A 15,975-nucleotide genomic window follows, 5' to 3' on the forward strand; every position below is an offset into this window, starting at 1 on the left:
CCAGTTGCCAAGGTTCATTGTGGATCCTATCAGGGCATTTGCAATGAGCCATAACCAATTTGTCTCTGGGTCTAACCTGTATCATCTCATATTACACATCTATGAAAAACACTGAGATTTTTTTCCTGAGGTGGTTTTTTTTTTTGCCTGCTTATTTTAATAAGCAGCCTTTAGTTGTTTACTCAGCCTGGTGTCAAAGAAAGTTCATGGCAGTCTGGAGTTCAACCTCTGGCCAAAGTCCTCCCCTGCTGCATCAACACTGCTCAACCACCTGAAAGGCAAAAATGCTATTCTGAAGTTCCCTTCACCTGAGTCTCTGACGTATCTGGAGCAGGCGCAGTTGTCTTTTCAGTAGCAGCTTCAACGCAGATACTTGGAACAAAATTATGGAACGTCAAAGTCAGAATTTAAAGACAACACTGTCATTATCTTTAGGAAGATTTCACATTTCTGAAGATTATGGGTTTCTTCTTCCAAATCCTCTGGTAAGCATGGAAGCTTTGATCAGGTCAAAATATGTTTATTGAGATGCTGGTTGGTTGGTTGGTTTGTTTGATGTAGTGATTAAGACAATGCAACACAAATACCAAGTTGTTGATGTAGGAAAAATGCTACAAGTGATGCAGTACATACTTATCAATGAAAGAGAAGCAATAGCTAGGGCAGAGGAGAGTCCAAATAGAATGTTTTAATGTCAGGGTTTTTTTTTGTAATAGATTGTCAGTTTAGTAAACTTATCAGAAAATCTAGTAGTTATTAAAAAAAGACAGAACTTAGAGATCACTTACATAGGCAAATCAGGTTATCTCGGCTAGCTAATGGGACAGCAAAGAAACCACAAAGGACCTTGGGTGCTTTCAGGACTGGTAGGAGGAACTAGATATTTACAGGAAAGTGGAAGAAACTGTTGAGAAAGAATGTGTGTGTTTCTCAATTCTACTTACAGTTCAACCTGTAATGTAATTGTTTGCCAGTAACTTTGTCAACACTCTTCCCTGTGTTAATGTGGTCTGAGGCCTATAATGTCGTAAATGTAAGAAATCGCAGAACTTACAACCACTCCCCTTTACCTTTGCGCTACCTCAAGTCTGGGAGAAGTGACTTTCCCAAAGTCATATTAGTGACAAAAGCAGAACTAGTACTCAGGACTCTTGACATTTTTTAAAAAAAAATACCACATCATAAATAAGGGACAAGACCATTCAGTTTAAATCTAAGGATCCAATGTTACTGTCATTGCGATAACATTATATCAAAGTTTTTCCCCCCATAAGCATAAACTGTCATTTAACTGTCATTAAAGGATGGTCTGGAATTCAATGAGCTTTCATTGAACACTTACTCTGATGCTTATTTACTTCGGAGTGTTATTAGAAAAATACAGATGAAGATAGATAGGATCCATTCACTGGTTTTAGGAGTTAAAAACTCTCTCACAGAGCTGTTAGTGTGAAGCCAAGTAACACACCTGCAAGTAATTTGAGCATTAAAAGTAATAACTTCAGTGTGTCATACAGAGTAGGATTGTAGCCCTTAGTATTGGATTGTGTTCTCTGACACTGCTGTTAGGGTCCCGATGACCCCAGACTCTCCGTTTATGAGGAATTGAAGAGACCCCCATGATGTGAAGCTTTCATGTGAAACCATGCATCAGTCACTCTAACTTGCACTTACAGCCTCGAGGTACCTTCAGTGAATCACACGAGTAGTGCCTGGCCCTCAGTTTTCACACCTACTCGACGGCGATCTGGTGCCACCGCCACGCACTGGACTGCTATGGAGCGTGAAAGCACTTTGATAACTAAAGTGTAAGGACTAAGAAACCAGTTCTCCTGACCCGCAGTCCATTGCTTGTTCAAAACTCCATTGTGTGCATGTAATTTGACTCAGGAATATTCCCATCATCCCTAGTTCACAAGGAGGAAAAGGCCCGTAAACCAAGAAGGTCTTACTGGATTAAATATGTACCCTGAACTGAGGAAAAATATTATAAAGGATGTAAACATCATGGAGAGCCACAGTTACTGAGTTCCCCTCTTTGCTGTTTCTTTTTCTTATAAATTAAAAAGAGAGGGAAACAACAACCACAACATCAGGTCGGGATAGACTGAGGCAGAGCATATTCGTTCTGTGGTTCAGTTGGATATTATCTACTAGAAAGTCCCATTCCTGAGGCCATGAAAAAAAAAGCCCCTGAAAAACTGGGTCTATTCTACCATGATTGCATGCCAGATTTCTAAAAAAAAAAAAAATGTAGTTGCTTGTTTCAGTTTTAGTTTTCTGTCATTTTGTATGAGACCTCTAAACATGTCCCTTTCTGGGAAAAGGTGGAGAAGTGGGAATCCACCCCTGGCCACTCCACCCATCAGGAGAGACTCTGTCATCAAGGTCATCAGGCAGCAGAGCTGTTGCAACTGACCAGGAAGGAAAATAACAGTCACTGACTTTGCTAAGAGCATGAGTAGGCTTTGCTTTCCTTTAGTTTTAAGCCAGTGATGGGCAGGCTGCTCTTCATGTCGGCTGGCCCAAAGATGGTTTTTAAGCGAGCTTAGTTGCATACTGTGAATATTTACTGCAATGTCTTTCTGAAAAAAACACAGTCAAGCTAATGAACGAGCAAACATTTTGGCTTTGGGGAGAGAGGAATGACTCGGTCTATGTCACCGTTTGTATAAGACTCAGACATTTCCAGGGTCCAATGTTTCAGTACAGATGATGTATATACATCTCAGGCTTACGTCCATATATACGCCACAAGTCTTTTGGAAGATCATAAGTGAGTGTGTGTGTGTGTGTGTGTGTGTGTGTGTGTGGTTGGGGGGGCAGTTCAGGGGAGGAGTATATTTTTTTTAGACATAAAGAATATGAGGAGCCCTGGCTGGTGTAGCTCAGTGCATTGAGTGTGGGCCTGGGAACCAAAGGATCATGGTTTGATTCCCAGTTAGGGCACATGCCTGGGTTGCAGGCCAGTTTCCAGCAGGGGGCGCATGAGAAGCAACCATACATTGATATTTCTCTCCCTCTCTCCTTCCCCTTACCCTTTAAAGATAAATATATAAAGTAAAAAATCTTTAAAATATTTGAAAAAAAAGAACATGAAGAAATTAACTTTGCAGGAAAAGAGGGACCAAGTCGATTATGGCACCTTAGATTGGAATAGAATTAAGAGACCTTGAAAGTTAGCCTCAGGAACTTGGCTTGTACACAGGACATAATGCAACTGGCATTTGAAAAATTTCCTAGCATAATGTTAAGCACAGGATGGGTTAGAGCAGTGGTTCCTAGACTGTACCCCACCATTGTTTCAGGGGGACAGCTTTAGAAAATACTGATGCTACAGCCCTACCCAGAACAGTTAATTCTGAATCTCTAGCCTAAGCAGCTCAGGAGTTGATAAGCATGGAATACCTAGAGGACAGTACAGGTCCAGATGAGACACGAGGGCTCCACTTAAAAGGCTGGGTATAGAAATAAAGGAGCCATGGTCATGAGAAACACTGAGAAAGGTCTTGGAAGTAGTGTAAGTGCAAAAACAAGGGGAAGGAGGACTTTTAAATGTGCTGAAGGAAAGGACTAGTGCAAATAGTCACAGAAATACAGGAAACTCTATTCTTTATATTCATCAAGCAACCATTGAGGAAAAAAAAATATATATATATACTCTCCTGTAGAAATTCAAGACACTTAATAGAAGCAGTGGATTCCAGCTGCTTAGAAGGAAGAGTAGCAAAATAATTGCCACAGGAGGCTATAGTTTCCTGATAGAAGTTATAGGCAGGAAAAATTCAGATATTTCCCTGAAAAATTATTATTTCTGCTAGGATCTGGAGCCTGCCTCATCATATTGAATAGGAATCTGAGGCAATGATAGCAATATGGTAGAGACAGAGACAAAGAAATCAGACTTATTAATCCGTGTTAATTGATAATGAAGGAAGTTTGAGGGGTGTGGATTTCTGTTCCAAAATTTAAGAACCAAGAAAGATGCGTAGAACCAAAGGGGAAATGGCCAGACGGGCATGAAGAGAAGAGGGAGGATGGATAGCCAAGATAGTTCTCTGGAAACTGGACTTTTAAACAATGAAGCAACTTAGAGTTTCCTTACTCAGGATATTTTGAAACAACATGGTGAGGGGTGAGCTGACAGATCCTAAGAAAGGATGAAGGCACAGGAAAATCCACACCTGCTACTTTTAGTCAAAATGAGGCTCAGCAAGTATACCAGTTTCCTCCAGCTGTTGTAGGAAATCACCACAATTTTGGTGGCCTACAACAAGAGAAATTAATTTTCTCAGAGATGTAGAGATCAGAAGTCTAAAAGGGGGGTGTCCACAGACCCATTCTCCCTCCAAAGGCTCTAGGAGAGACTCCTTCCTTCCTCTTCCATCTTCTCATGGCTCTGTGGTAGAATAACCTCACTCTCCGCCTTCCCCTTCACGTGGTCTTCTCTGCACCTGTCTTCGCCCTCCTCTGTACGCCTTCTCTTACAGGTACACTTGTCATCGGCTCCACACTAATTCAGGTGATCTCTTGTGATCATGAACTAAGTTACATCACAAAGGCCCTTTTCCCAAATAAGGTTACATTCAGTTTCCAAGTGGGCATATTTTGGGGATGGGGGAGGTGTAGCACTCAACCCATCCCAGGGAGCCAGGTAAAAAGTAAAACGTTACAGGGACCTGGGCAATGAGAACAGAAACTCTGTTTTGCCCTGAGATTCCCAAACCTGGCCCTGTAGGCATAAGGCAGTGGAAGATGATGAAGAGTCAGAGTCCAAAGTGTAAAGTGGTTAAGGAAGCACGTGACACCCACCAATGTCATTGACTGGTTTTGTCACACAAGGTTAACCCACATTCACCAGTGTGATGTTGATATGCTGAAGATAATTAATATCTTATGCTGGCAAATTATAGTTCTAAGGTGAGAAGAAAGCGAGAATATGAGACATAGTGTAGACAAAGGGGCAATTAAGTTAGCCCACACAAGCTCAAGTCCAGCCTTGTTTTAGTTAAGCGGGAAAGAGTCTTCTCTCTTGCATAAATCCGAGTGGATAAACTAGAATCATGTTTCTGAGGCTGTGGCCTGTGGAATGGGAAAGAGAAAAGAGGAGCAAAGATGTTCTTCAGAGTGCATAAGCACTAGGAAACTCAGTATATTTATTCTCTGATATGAAAACAAAATTCTTATGTTGCAGTGATAACTTGCAACTGACAGACACTTTTGTACAATTTTAGTTTCTTCATTTTTTTCATCTGAGGCCTTTGAATCCTTGAGAAATTATTCTAGGGAAATTATGAGTATTTTTTCTTTAAGATACTTTTATATATTACTCCAGTGGAGAAATAGTAGATGGTCAATTGACAGATTCTGATTAACAGCAAAGGTAGAGTTAATTACAGTCATACTAGTTCCTGTTTGAATTCCAGCCAGATCTCTGATCTGTTTTAAAATTAGCAAGTGATATTTAGTCTCTTTGAGCCTTACTTTTCTTTTGTGAGAATAAAGTTTTATTGACATGCAGTTGGTAAGCAGGTAAGAAATTATTAATACCTAAAATCCCCATATAATTCTTACACTCTGGTTATAAACTCAGATTAATGAGTCCCACAAATTAAAAATCCACTGTATGAAATCTTAATTCACATTTCTCTTTACTGATAATTTATTTTATTATTAATCTTTAGAAATTCAAAGACTACTGACATATGGTGGCTTATTATATGCCACAATATTCTTATGAATAAATATTCTAACCATGGCAATTTTATTACAGCATTAAAGGAACCATATTAAATAAAAACTGGAAATGTTTAAAAATATAAAACTCATTTTTCATAGCTCCACTGCAAAATCAAAGTATCTTTGATGTTTGGAGATACATACTTTATCTAAGAGTGTATATGTCTGTGTGTATGTGTGTTTCCAAAATTACGAAGTTGTAACCTTATTGCATATCCAAATCTATTCTGCACTTTTAAGTCAAAGCTATAAAAAATACTTTGCCTGAAATGAATCAGTCTAAATATAACTTTAATGGTTGCACCAAATTCCATTTGTATGATAAAACACTGAAATTTACATGGATTAGACATTTGGTGAATTTTAATTTATTCTCTTTATAAATAAAATGAATATGTAAAACTTTGTGTTTGTTCTACCCTCAATGTTTTAATTCAAACCACAAAATTTCTGTATGTTGTCCTAAAAATAACTTGTAATCACTATCTAATTCTCAGAACAATTATTTAAAACCCTTCCCCACCTTTCATTCTAACTTCCAACCATTTGCTCTGTTTCTCTAGAGTCAAATTACCCTCCCCCAGTTTACTCTTCTCTCAATGTTTTTGGCTTTTTATTCATTATTTCAATATAGTGAATATTTTTCACTACTTTCTATGTCTAGGCACTTAGATAGTGCTTATGATACAGATGTGAACAAGACCAATGTGAGCTCTGTACTCCCAGACTAAAGAAATGTTGACAAAGAGTATGAGATGAGACAAAAATATTGGGCATCCTAGATGGTCAAATTAATTTGGTACCAATTAAAAGTTACAGTCTTTAATATTTGCCCAGTGTTTATTACGACAAAAGATTGAGCTCTCCTTCTAGGTGGAGAGAGAGGTCAGAGAAAATGAACTACTCTCTGTGGTAGATAATATATCATAATTCTTGAGGCCAGAGGAATTTTAGGTGCTAAGTTTTTCATTGCATTTTTTTTATTTTCTACATGCTTATTGGGTTTGCTAAACATGCTTAGGTTTGCTATTTCTGGACACATACACAAAAAGATCTTTTACAATTGAAATGTGGATTCAATTCAGATTTTCAAATACATTAGCAAAACTTATTTACACTGTTTTCTTCTATTTTATTAAGAATTGAGTTTTGAAATTTCCTGTTATAGACCCTTTGTAATATATAATAATATAAAAGTAGCAATTGCTATTTAGTTTTTGCTCACTTTGTTCTAGACTTTGTATTAACCTTAACTACTTTTTCGTTCTATGCCCCCCAATAATCTTCACTATTCACAGATGATCCATTCGATAATGACAAATTCAGCCTTTTCTCTAAAATACACATGCTAGCTGTTCACCTTTCTCTACTTCCATCCCAGTTCACTCCAGCGTCGTTTCTACTCTGGATTATTGTCCCCCCTGCCCTTGTCTCTTTATTTCCATGCTTGCCCAGCTATAAAACATTCTCTGCACAGCAGTGACTCTTCAAAAATAAAGATTACACCATGACAGTTTGCTCTTTAAAACTCTCCAGTTGTGACTTCTGGTCAAGATGGTGGCATAGGCAGACACAGCTTGCATCTTTGCACAACCACAACAAAACTGCAGCTAAAATATAGAAGAACCATTACTCCGAACCATCAGAAATCAAGTTGAATGGAAGTCTGACAAGTACGGATTTAAAGAAACCACAGCCATCCAGACTGGCAGGAGGGGTGCAGATGCAAAACAGGCTGGTCCCACATCCACCTGTGGTGGATACAAATTCAGGAGGGATATCTCAGGAACAAGGAACTCTGGTCCCACACCAGGCCCCCCAGCCCAGGGTTCCAGTGCCAAGAAGGTAAGTCCCTCCAACTTCTGGCTGCAAAATCCAGTGGAGATTGCGTCAGTGGAAGAAACTTCTGGAGTCCCAAGCAGTTTCTCTTAAAGAGCCCATATACTCATTTACTAACATATATTCACTTCCTCTGTGCTCCAGTGACAGGGTGGTGGCTTGAGGGGCACCAGTGGTATGCAGGGGAAAGCTGAGGTGTATGGCATCAGGGCTAGAAGAGGCTCTGGTCCCTTTTCTGGGTCCTCTTCCCACAGAGGTGGCAGACCAATTTTGTATCAGAGACTCCATCAAATTGGCTAACACTGTTAGAGCCCACCTTGGAGATCCCCAGAGACTCTGTCCCACCCAAATCATGGGCTCATTCAACCTGTTTTCCATCTGAATGGCAGTCTTGGCTCCCACTTCACAACTTCCTAAATCTCAAAAAAGCAGCAGCTGGCCTCACTGAGCCCCAAGCTTAGAACTAGCCACCTAGAATCACAGCTTGACTTTGCCTGGAAATCTCCAAGCCCAGCACTGGTAGTAGCCATCTCAGATTGCTTTATAACTCAGGCAGGGTGCCCTGGGCAAAACACAGGTGAGGGCTGACCTTGGCCTGCAATACCTGGGAAACCTCAGGACCAGCACAGCCAGTGGGCAGCTACAGACCACTTCAGAGTGTCACAACCCTATACATGCACAGCTGATCCTCCACAGAGGGCAGAGGTTGGTGGTAAGTGGTCACAGCCAATCCTTGAAGCTGACTGGCCTGGAAAAATCCCTCCCATTCATCCTCCAACAGTAACCAAGGCTCAACTATAAGAGGAGAGTGTACTCAGTCCACATAAAGGGCGCACCTTGAATACCCAGCTTGGGTAATAGGAGGATTACCCCCTGCACCACTCCTCCACCCCTCTCCCACATCCCCACCATTCTCCATGTGTTTTTTCAGAGAGGTAATTGAAAGTACCTTGAAATTTGAGTCAGAAGAACTCTGCATCAGAAGAACATTGACACTGGACCCCAGAGGACACCTACTACACGAGGCCACACTACCAAGACAGGGAATTAAAATGGTTCTACCTAATACACAGAAACTGCCAAATGAGGAGACATAGAACATGGCCCTAATAAAAGAAGAGATCAAAACTCCAGAAAAGGAACAAAATGAAATGGAGATAAGCAGTCTATCAGATGCAGAGTTCAAGACACTGGTTATAAGGATGGCTCAAGGAACTTAGTGAGGACCTCAACCACACGAAAAAGACCCAGTCAGAAACAAAGGATACACTAATTGACACAAAGAACAATTTACAAGGAAACAACAGTAGAGTGGATGAAACTGAAAATCAACTCAATGATTTAGAACGTAAGGAACCAAAAACAACCAATCAGGACAACAAGAAGAAAAAAGAATCAAAAAATGAGGACAATGTAAGCAGCCTGTAGGACAACTTTAAACAATTCATAGGGATTCAAGAAGGAGAAAAGAAAGAGCAAGAAATCAGAAATCAATTTGAAAAAATTGTGAAAGAAATCTTTCTTAACTTGGTGAAGAAAATAGACATACAAGTCCGGGAAGCACAAAGGGTTTCAAACAAGATGGATGCAAAGAGGAGCAGACAAAGACACATCATAATTAAAATGCCAAGTTAAAGAGGTAAAAGGGGGGTTGTGGCAGAATGAGTGAAGAGGTGAGGGGGTTAAGAAATACAAATAGGCAGTTACAGAATAACCACGGGCATGTGAAGTACAGTATAGGCAATGGAGTAGCCAAAGAACTTACACGCATAGCCCGGGGACATGAACGATGTGGCAAGATTGCCTGAGGGAGTTGTGGGGTGCTGGGTGGAGGCGGACAAAGGGGAAAAAAATCAAGACAACTGTAATAACATAATCAATAAAATATAATTTAAAAAACCTCTCCAACTGCTCTTGAGAACAAAATCAAATGTTTTAGTGTAGTCTACAAAGCCCCCATGCTACTTACCTCTCTCTTCCAAGTCACCTAATATCCCTTTCTCTTCACATTAATTTGCTGTAATGTCACATTGGCCTCTTTCTATTGGAGCTTGTCTTTTATTTCTTTTAAAACCGCCTGCTTCAAATTCTAATTTCTCGGAAGCTTTAAATTCTAATTTTTATGATATTAAGATTGTCACCTAACCTCCCTTGTTGATATTTGTCTGGTTTATTTTTACTCAGACTTTTACCCTTTCTATGGTATTTTCTGCTTTTTAAAAAATTTTATTGAATTTATTGGAATGACATCGGCTAATAAAATTATGCAGGCTTCAGGTGTGCAATTCTGAAATGCATCATTTATATCTGTTATTTTTTTAACCAGAAGTTTTAGTTAACCTGTATTGATTTAACAAAGAGTTTGTTATTTCTATAAATACTTTACTGTAAAAAGCCTATTTTCTTTTAGGTTATAAGTCTGGTGAGAAAAATTAACCAAAATAAAGCAAAAGGATGATTTTGCATTAATTGAATACTAGCCCGGAGCACTCATAGTCTTGTTCTGCGGTTATTTAAAGAATGCATCTTACATGGTGCTTACATTGGTTATGGCCCGATCTCTGAAGTTACAAATTAACTTGTAGATTTCTATGTGAAAGAGCTGAAAATGATTTCTGTTGAGTAGAAAATATAATACTAAAACTTGTGATTGTATGGCCCTCTAGGACTTTAATAAGTTATATCTTTTTTTTACTCGGCAAATCTCAATTGATTTAAAAACAATTTTTTATTGTTGTTCAGTTACAGTTGTCCCCATTTCCCCCCATTACTCTCCCTTGCCCTACCCACTCCCAAACCTCCCACACTCAATCCTTTCTCCTATTGTCCTTGTCCATGGGTCATCTATACATGTTCCTTGACTTGGCCCTTCCCCTTCTTTCCCATTATCTTCTTCCCCACTGCCTTCTGGTCACTGTCAGTTTGTTCTTTATTTCCATATCTCTGGTTTTATTTTGCTCACTTGTTTCTTTGATTAGGTTCTGCTTATAGGTGAGATCATAAGGTATTTGTCTTCCACCACCCACGTCACTTAGCATAATGCTCTCCAGTTCCATCCATGCTGTTGTGAATCTTTAACCCAACAATTTGATTTCAACGTTGTTTTAACTCTGCAAACATTTAGTTTATCGAGTCCTTTCGAAACAACTGTGCCATCCAGCTAATTTCCTCATTAACGATTGAACTACTGTATTTTGCCATGTATAATGTGCACTCACATTTTTGTGTGTATTATACATGGGATTATTATGCCTATTATTAACCTATGGTAAGTAATCATTATACCCATGTATAATGTGCATCCTTATTTTCCCCTCAAAAATATGGGCAAAAAGTGTGCATTACTTTGGACTCATGTTTTATGTTGGCTTTAGTCATTTAAAACATTTTTTGAAAATTATACCTTGGCAGATGTAAAAAGCTAGGAAAAGAATAACATAAAATAAAAAATGGTTTTAAAGGAAAGCCAAATATTTTATATTATTCTTGTCCATTTCACTCTTGGTCTCCTGATCATTGGATTAAGGGAAAGAAAAACATGTAAAGTATCTTTAATTTCCTACCCCCTGCACCACTCCTCCACCCCTCTCCCACATCCCCACCATTCTCCATGTGTTTTTTCAGAGAGGTAATTGAAAGTACCTTGAACTTTGAGTCAGAAGAACTCTGCATCAGAAGAACATTGACCTGGCCACTGACCAGATGTCTAACCTTGGCAAGTTACTCAGCTGCTCCAGGCTTTAACTTCCTCTATTTCAAAAGGGAAATGATGAGATCATTTTTCCTAACTTGTAACATGTACAGCACAAGTATAGATCCATTAAAGATATAAACATAAACAATAAAACTGGAAACACTGTAAAAAAATAATGTCGGGATTGAAATAACTTCCTAAGCATGATTTAAAAAGCAGATGCATAAAGAAAAGCATTGGTTCATTTGCCTCCCCTGTTAGATTTGGGTGTTTTACACACATGCACACAAAATGCAAATGACCAAAGCATATGAAAGTACACTCAAGTTTATCGATAATCATAGAAGTACAAATTTAAATAATAGAATGATACCATAAGTTTATTAAATATTGAAATGAGTATATTTGCCACGGCTGGTGTGGCTCAGTGGATTGAGCACCATCCTGCAAACCAAAGGGTAGCTGATTTGATAACCAGACAGGGCACGTCCCTGGGTTGCTGGCCAGGTCGCCAGTAGTGGACGTGTGAGAGGCAACAACACAGTGAACTTCTTCTCACAGTGATGCTTCTCTCCCTCCTTCTTTCTCGCTTTCCCTCCCTCTAAAAATAAATAAATAAAATCTTTAAAAAAATTTAAATGATTAAATTTCACAAATAAAGACTGAATCATGAATATAAAAAAAATAATTATAGAATTTTAATGCAAATAATGTAATACGTATCGTACCTTATAAAATGACAAAACAAAAAAGTTTGATGTTCAATGTTGCTAGAATCATAAATAAACTGACACTTTCTTTATATGCACAACACATTATACATAGAATTATAAGTTCATGTGATTTTTTAGTAAGAAAATCAAGAAATAAGAAATAGGTTTTAACCTGTTCGTGTGCATGATCTTTAATGCAGCAAATCCATTTTCTGAAATTTGTCCTAATAATGAGAAAACATCTAAAAACAAATGGGTGAAGAAGATTATTTCAGACTTGAAAAAATTATAAGCAATTTTTAATAATTATTAACAGAATATTACAATAGCATACAGGTTTTAAAACAAATGTGATATATATGTAGTAACCGACACTAAAAGATATGCTACTTAATGAAAAACTCATCAGCTGAAACTGTCTTCTACACTGTAACTTTAAAAAAAAATCTGTCAATCAAAAAGTAATTTACAGAATTCAATACTTTCTCCAGTCTCTAGATGAAAAGCCAAAAGAAAGAGTGCATGTTCAATGGATTGTGAAATATTGTAACAGGATGTAGCTGGTGTGGGGGCAGAGTAGGAAATTTGTAATGGGGTCCATAGCTCAGGGTGTCCAGGGAATATTTAAAAACATATATATATATATATTTTTTAAATATATATATATTTATATATATTTATATATATATATGGTGTCCTCTGTCCTCACCCCCACAAATCTTAGCTGGGGGATGGGACACATGGAGCAGGGCCATTGAGAGCTGTTTTGCATAGCAACAGCTTTGCAGATAACCTCTAGAATGGTCATTTAACATATCTATAACATTTAACTCATATCATGGATACATTAAACAGCTGTGGCCAGGCTTTCAGCCAAGAGGATGGGAGTTACTTCAACCCATGATGTAACTGGGAGGCAACTCCCCCTGGTTATAGAACCTGCATAAGAGCTTGGGGATAATTGGCGCCACACCATAGGGCCACACCTGTCCAGACTTACTATGGCAGCTCAGTAAAGCTGGAAAAACATGGGAATGCTGGCAGGTGTAGCCAATTGTGGGAGGAGTCAGAAATGGTGTGGCAGAGGGGTCTTTTGGGGACCATGTGGCTTGGGCAGAGAAGAACCACGCACGGACTTCTATTTTTTCCCCTGAGATATCATACCCTGGTGGGGCAGAGGGGGAAGGAAGTGTGGGGGACCGTTTTGTCTTGGCCTGGCGAATGTGACTCAGCTCTGTATGGCAAACCTACAGATGCGAAGTGGTGGGCAGAACCCAGACTTGCAAAACAAGTTTTCCCGTGGGAATCAGGCCTGGAAAATGCTTACCGATTATTATGACTTGCTCTTGCTGAAACTCCCTCACCCTGGTCTAAAGCAACAAATGTGCATTGTCTATCTTCAAGGTAATTTCCAAAGCCTGTGTGAGCTCTCCCAAGGACAGAGCTAATCAGCTTATTGCCATCCCCCTCTGCATGTTATTTTTATTGCCTTGATCGTACCTAGAATGTAGACAATAATTTTCTATGTGATAGATAATAAATCTTTCTTTGATGTAAGACCCCAGGAAAATAATAAAAGCCTGTAGGCAAGGGTTGGGGCGCTCCCCTCTTGAGGTAGTGGCCGAGGCATCCAGAGGCACCCTCCCCTTGAAAGAGCAGCCATGCGGTTCCCTGTTTCCACACAAGATTGTTGTCGCCTGTGCATTGATTCTCGTCGTCCGCCACAGCAGGCGGACTCTGCTGGACAGGGTCTGCCACAAGGAAGGACTGCGCATTTGTGGGTATTCTAAGGGACTCTGGGATCTCAGTGAAGACACTGAGTCATCCCTCTTAGGTCTGTATCACTCTTTAAATAAATAACCCCTTTCCTTTTCACCAATCTCTGGCATTGAGAGATCTTTCTCCCTGGTGGTGGGCAAGGCAAACCTAGTACGGGGTGGGGGACCCCAGAGCACAAGGGTGGGTCCATTCAGTAATAGTATATCGTCTCCTGCCCCAGGTCTGTTCTGCAACAGTATCTTTAAGCCCTTCCCGATCATTTTCGAGGTCCCCACAGCAGTGCTTTTCAAGCTCTTAGGTACATCAGCTTCACCTACAAGTTTGCTAAAACACGTACGGCTAGGATCCCTCCAGAGCAGGTCTGGGGTGGGGGTCCCAGAGTTTGCATTGCTACCAAGTTCCCAAGTGATGCCCAGTTGCTGAACTGAGGACCATAGCTGAAGAGGCCAGAGGCTCTCAAAACTCACAATTTTTTTGTGTTTGGGGGGTAATAACAAAAGTCCAAAAATTAGAACTTACTAAAGATGGGAGAAGATGAAAAAAAAAGAAGGAAGGGAAAGACTCCTCTCACAATCTAAAGGGAAAGAAAAGGTAAATATTAGAGACTAGAGCAGGGGTGTCAAATTCATTTTCACCAGGGGCCATAACAGCCTCGAGGTTGCCTTCGAAGGGCTAAATGTGATTTTAGGACTGTATAAATGTAACTACTTTCTAACTAAGGGCAAGGAGCTTGGCATTGCCGCTGGGTAGGAACAGGTGCTGTGCTGGATAAAGCAAGGTGGAGGGCTGGATTCGATCTGCAGGCCTTGTGTTTGCCACTTGTGGACCAGAGTGTCGCCTAGACGGAGGCAAAATGTAGCATTTAAGAATTTCCATACAAGTCAGGAAGCGAAAATCAGATGCTTAGTGTAATTCTCAGGACAGGATTCCTTTTCTGGGCATCAAAGAGGCAAGCACACAGGTGATGATTTAGTTACAACTTCTTTTCGTAAAACCCACTTTAAAAGACCTGAATATTATAACTCCGCATCTTTGACTTTCCTTTATGAAGGCTATATTTTATTTTTCTCTAACTATATTCAATTTTGTTCATAAAACATATGCATCATATACTTAAGACAAAAAACCCCCAAATCAGTTCAGAGTTTACTATAGGTCTGTCTTCTTTCTTACCAACAGTCTTAACTCCTCTCCAATCACTCCCTCCTATAGTCAGAGTACAAATAGCTTAAGTTTCTTTTTTAAAAAAATATTTATTTATTTATTTTTTAGAGAGGGGAAGGGAGAGAGAAAAACATAAATATGTGGTTGCCTCTTGCCTACCCTGCACTGGGGACCTGGCCTGCAACCCAGCCATGTGCCCTGACTGGGAATTGAACTGATGACCCTTTGATTCGCATGCCTGAACTCAATCACTGAGCCACACCAGCCAGGTGTGTCATTCTTAAATGGCAACAGCTCTCAAACACAAATTTCCCCTTTGCCCCTGCCTATGCCTATCCTAAGAGTACTTTACATTTCTGGCTTTTCTTTTCTTACTTCCTTAGCACATTAAAGTCCAAACCCAGCTTCCATGACCCTGACCTATATATTGAAAGAATTCCTAGTGTGGGGGTATTTTTCTCCCAAAGGGGACAAGCTTATTTTAAATTTCCACTGATGCATTTGACTGTCTGAATTCCCTAGTTCTGTAAAATCCCCTAATTTCATAACTGCGGGGTAATTTCCTGAATTGACCTTATATAAATGTCTCTTTGATCTGTATTGCTGGGTTCATTTCCTCTATCTGCCCCATGAATACCTCCTCCAGTGCTGCTCTGGAGTATCTTCTCCTTTCACTTAGCAACTTCCCCAGTGACCTTTTCTGTTTTTGTGGGTTTTACCGCAATGTGTCATTTCTATACTTGTGTCCGCTAGTTGTATATTTCTAATATTAATTCTCTCCTTCAAACTGTATATCCAACTTCCCAGCATACAAGAATATTTTGACTTTCCGTAGATATGTTAGGCTGTACCTATCTAAAAGGATATTCACTATCTTTAAGCCCTCTCTTTGATTTTAACCTGAATTTCTGTTTCAATTTGTGTCCCCATCAATTCATTTGGTCACCTAATTCACAAACGTGAAAATCATCCTCACCTCCTTTCCCTCTTAACCCAGAGAAACAACATTCAGCTGTGCAAATTATATTCCCCAAAAAGAAGGCCCAG

The 15,975-nt window shown here is 39.6% G+C and overlaps 1 protein-coding gene across 1 annotated transcript in view; it reads left to right on the plus strand.

Annotated features, from left to right (window-relative positions):
* The first annotated feature begins 225 nt into the window (after window positions 1–225).
* The window catches only part of IDO2 (indoleamine 2,3-dioxygenase 2), a 48,084-nt gene continuing 32,334 nt past the window's right edge, over window positions 226–15,975 (plus strand). The window contains 1 exon segment of the mRNA XM_037055425.1: window positions 226–485. Within this exon segment, the coding sequence (XP_036911320.1) occupies window positions 387–485 (99 nt within the window). The 5' untranslated portion in view covers window positions 226–386.

This window comes from Sturnira hondurensis, unplaced genomic scaffold (genome assembly GCF_014824575.4).
Source record: "Sturnira hondurensis isolate 20B ecotype Veracruz unplaced genomic scaffold, ASM1482457v3 Scaffold0008640, whole genome shotgun sequence".
Lineage (NCBI taxonomy): Eukaryota > Metazoa > Chordata > Mammalia > Chiroptera > Phyllostomidae > Sturnira > Sturnira hondurensis.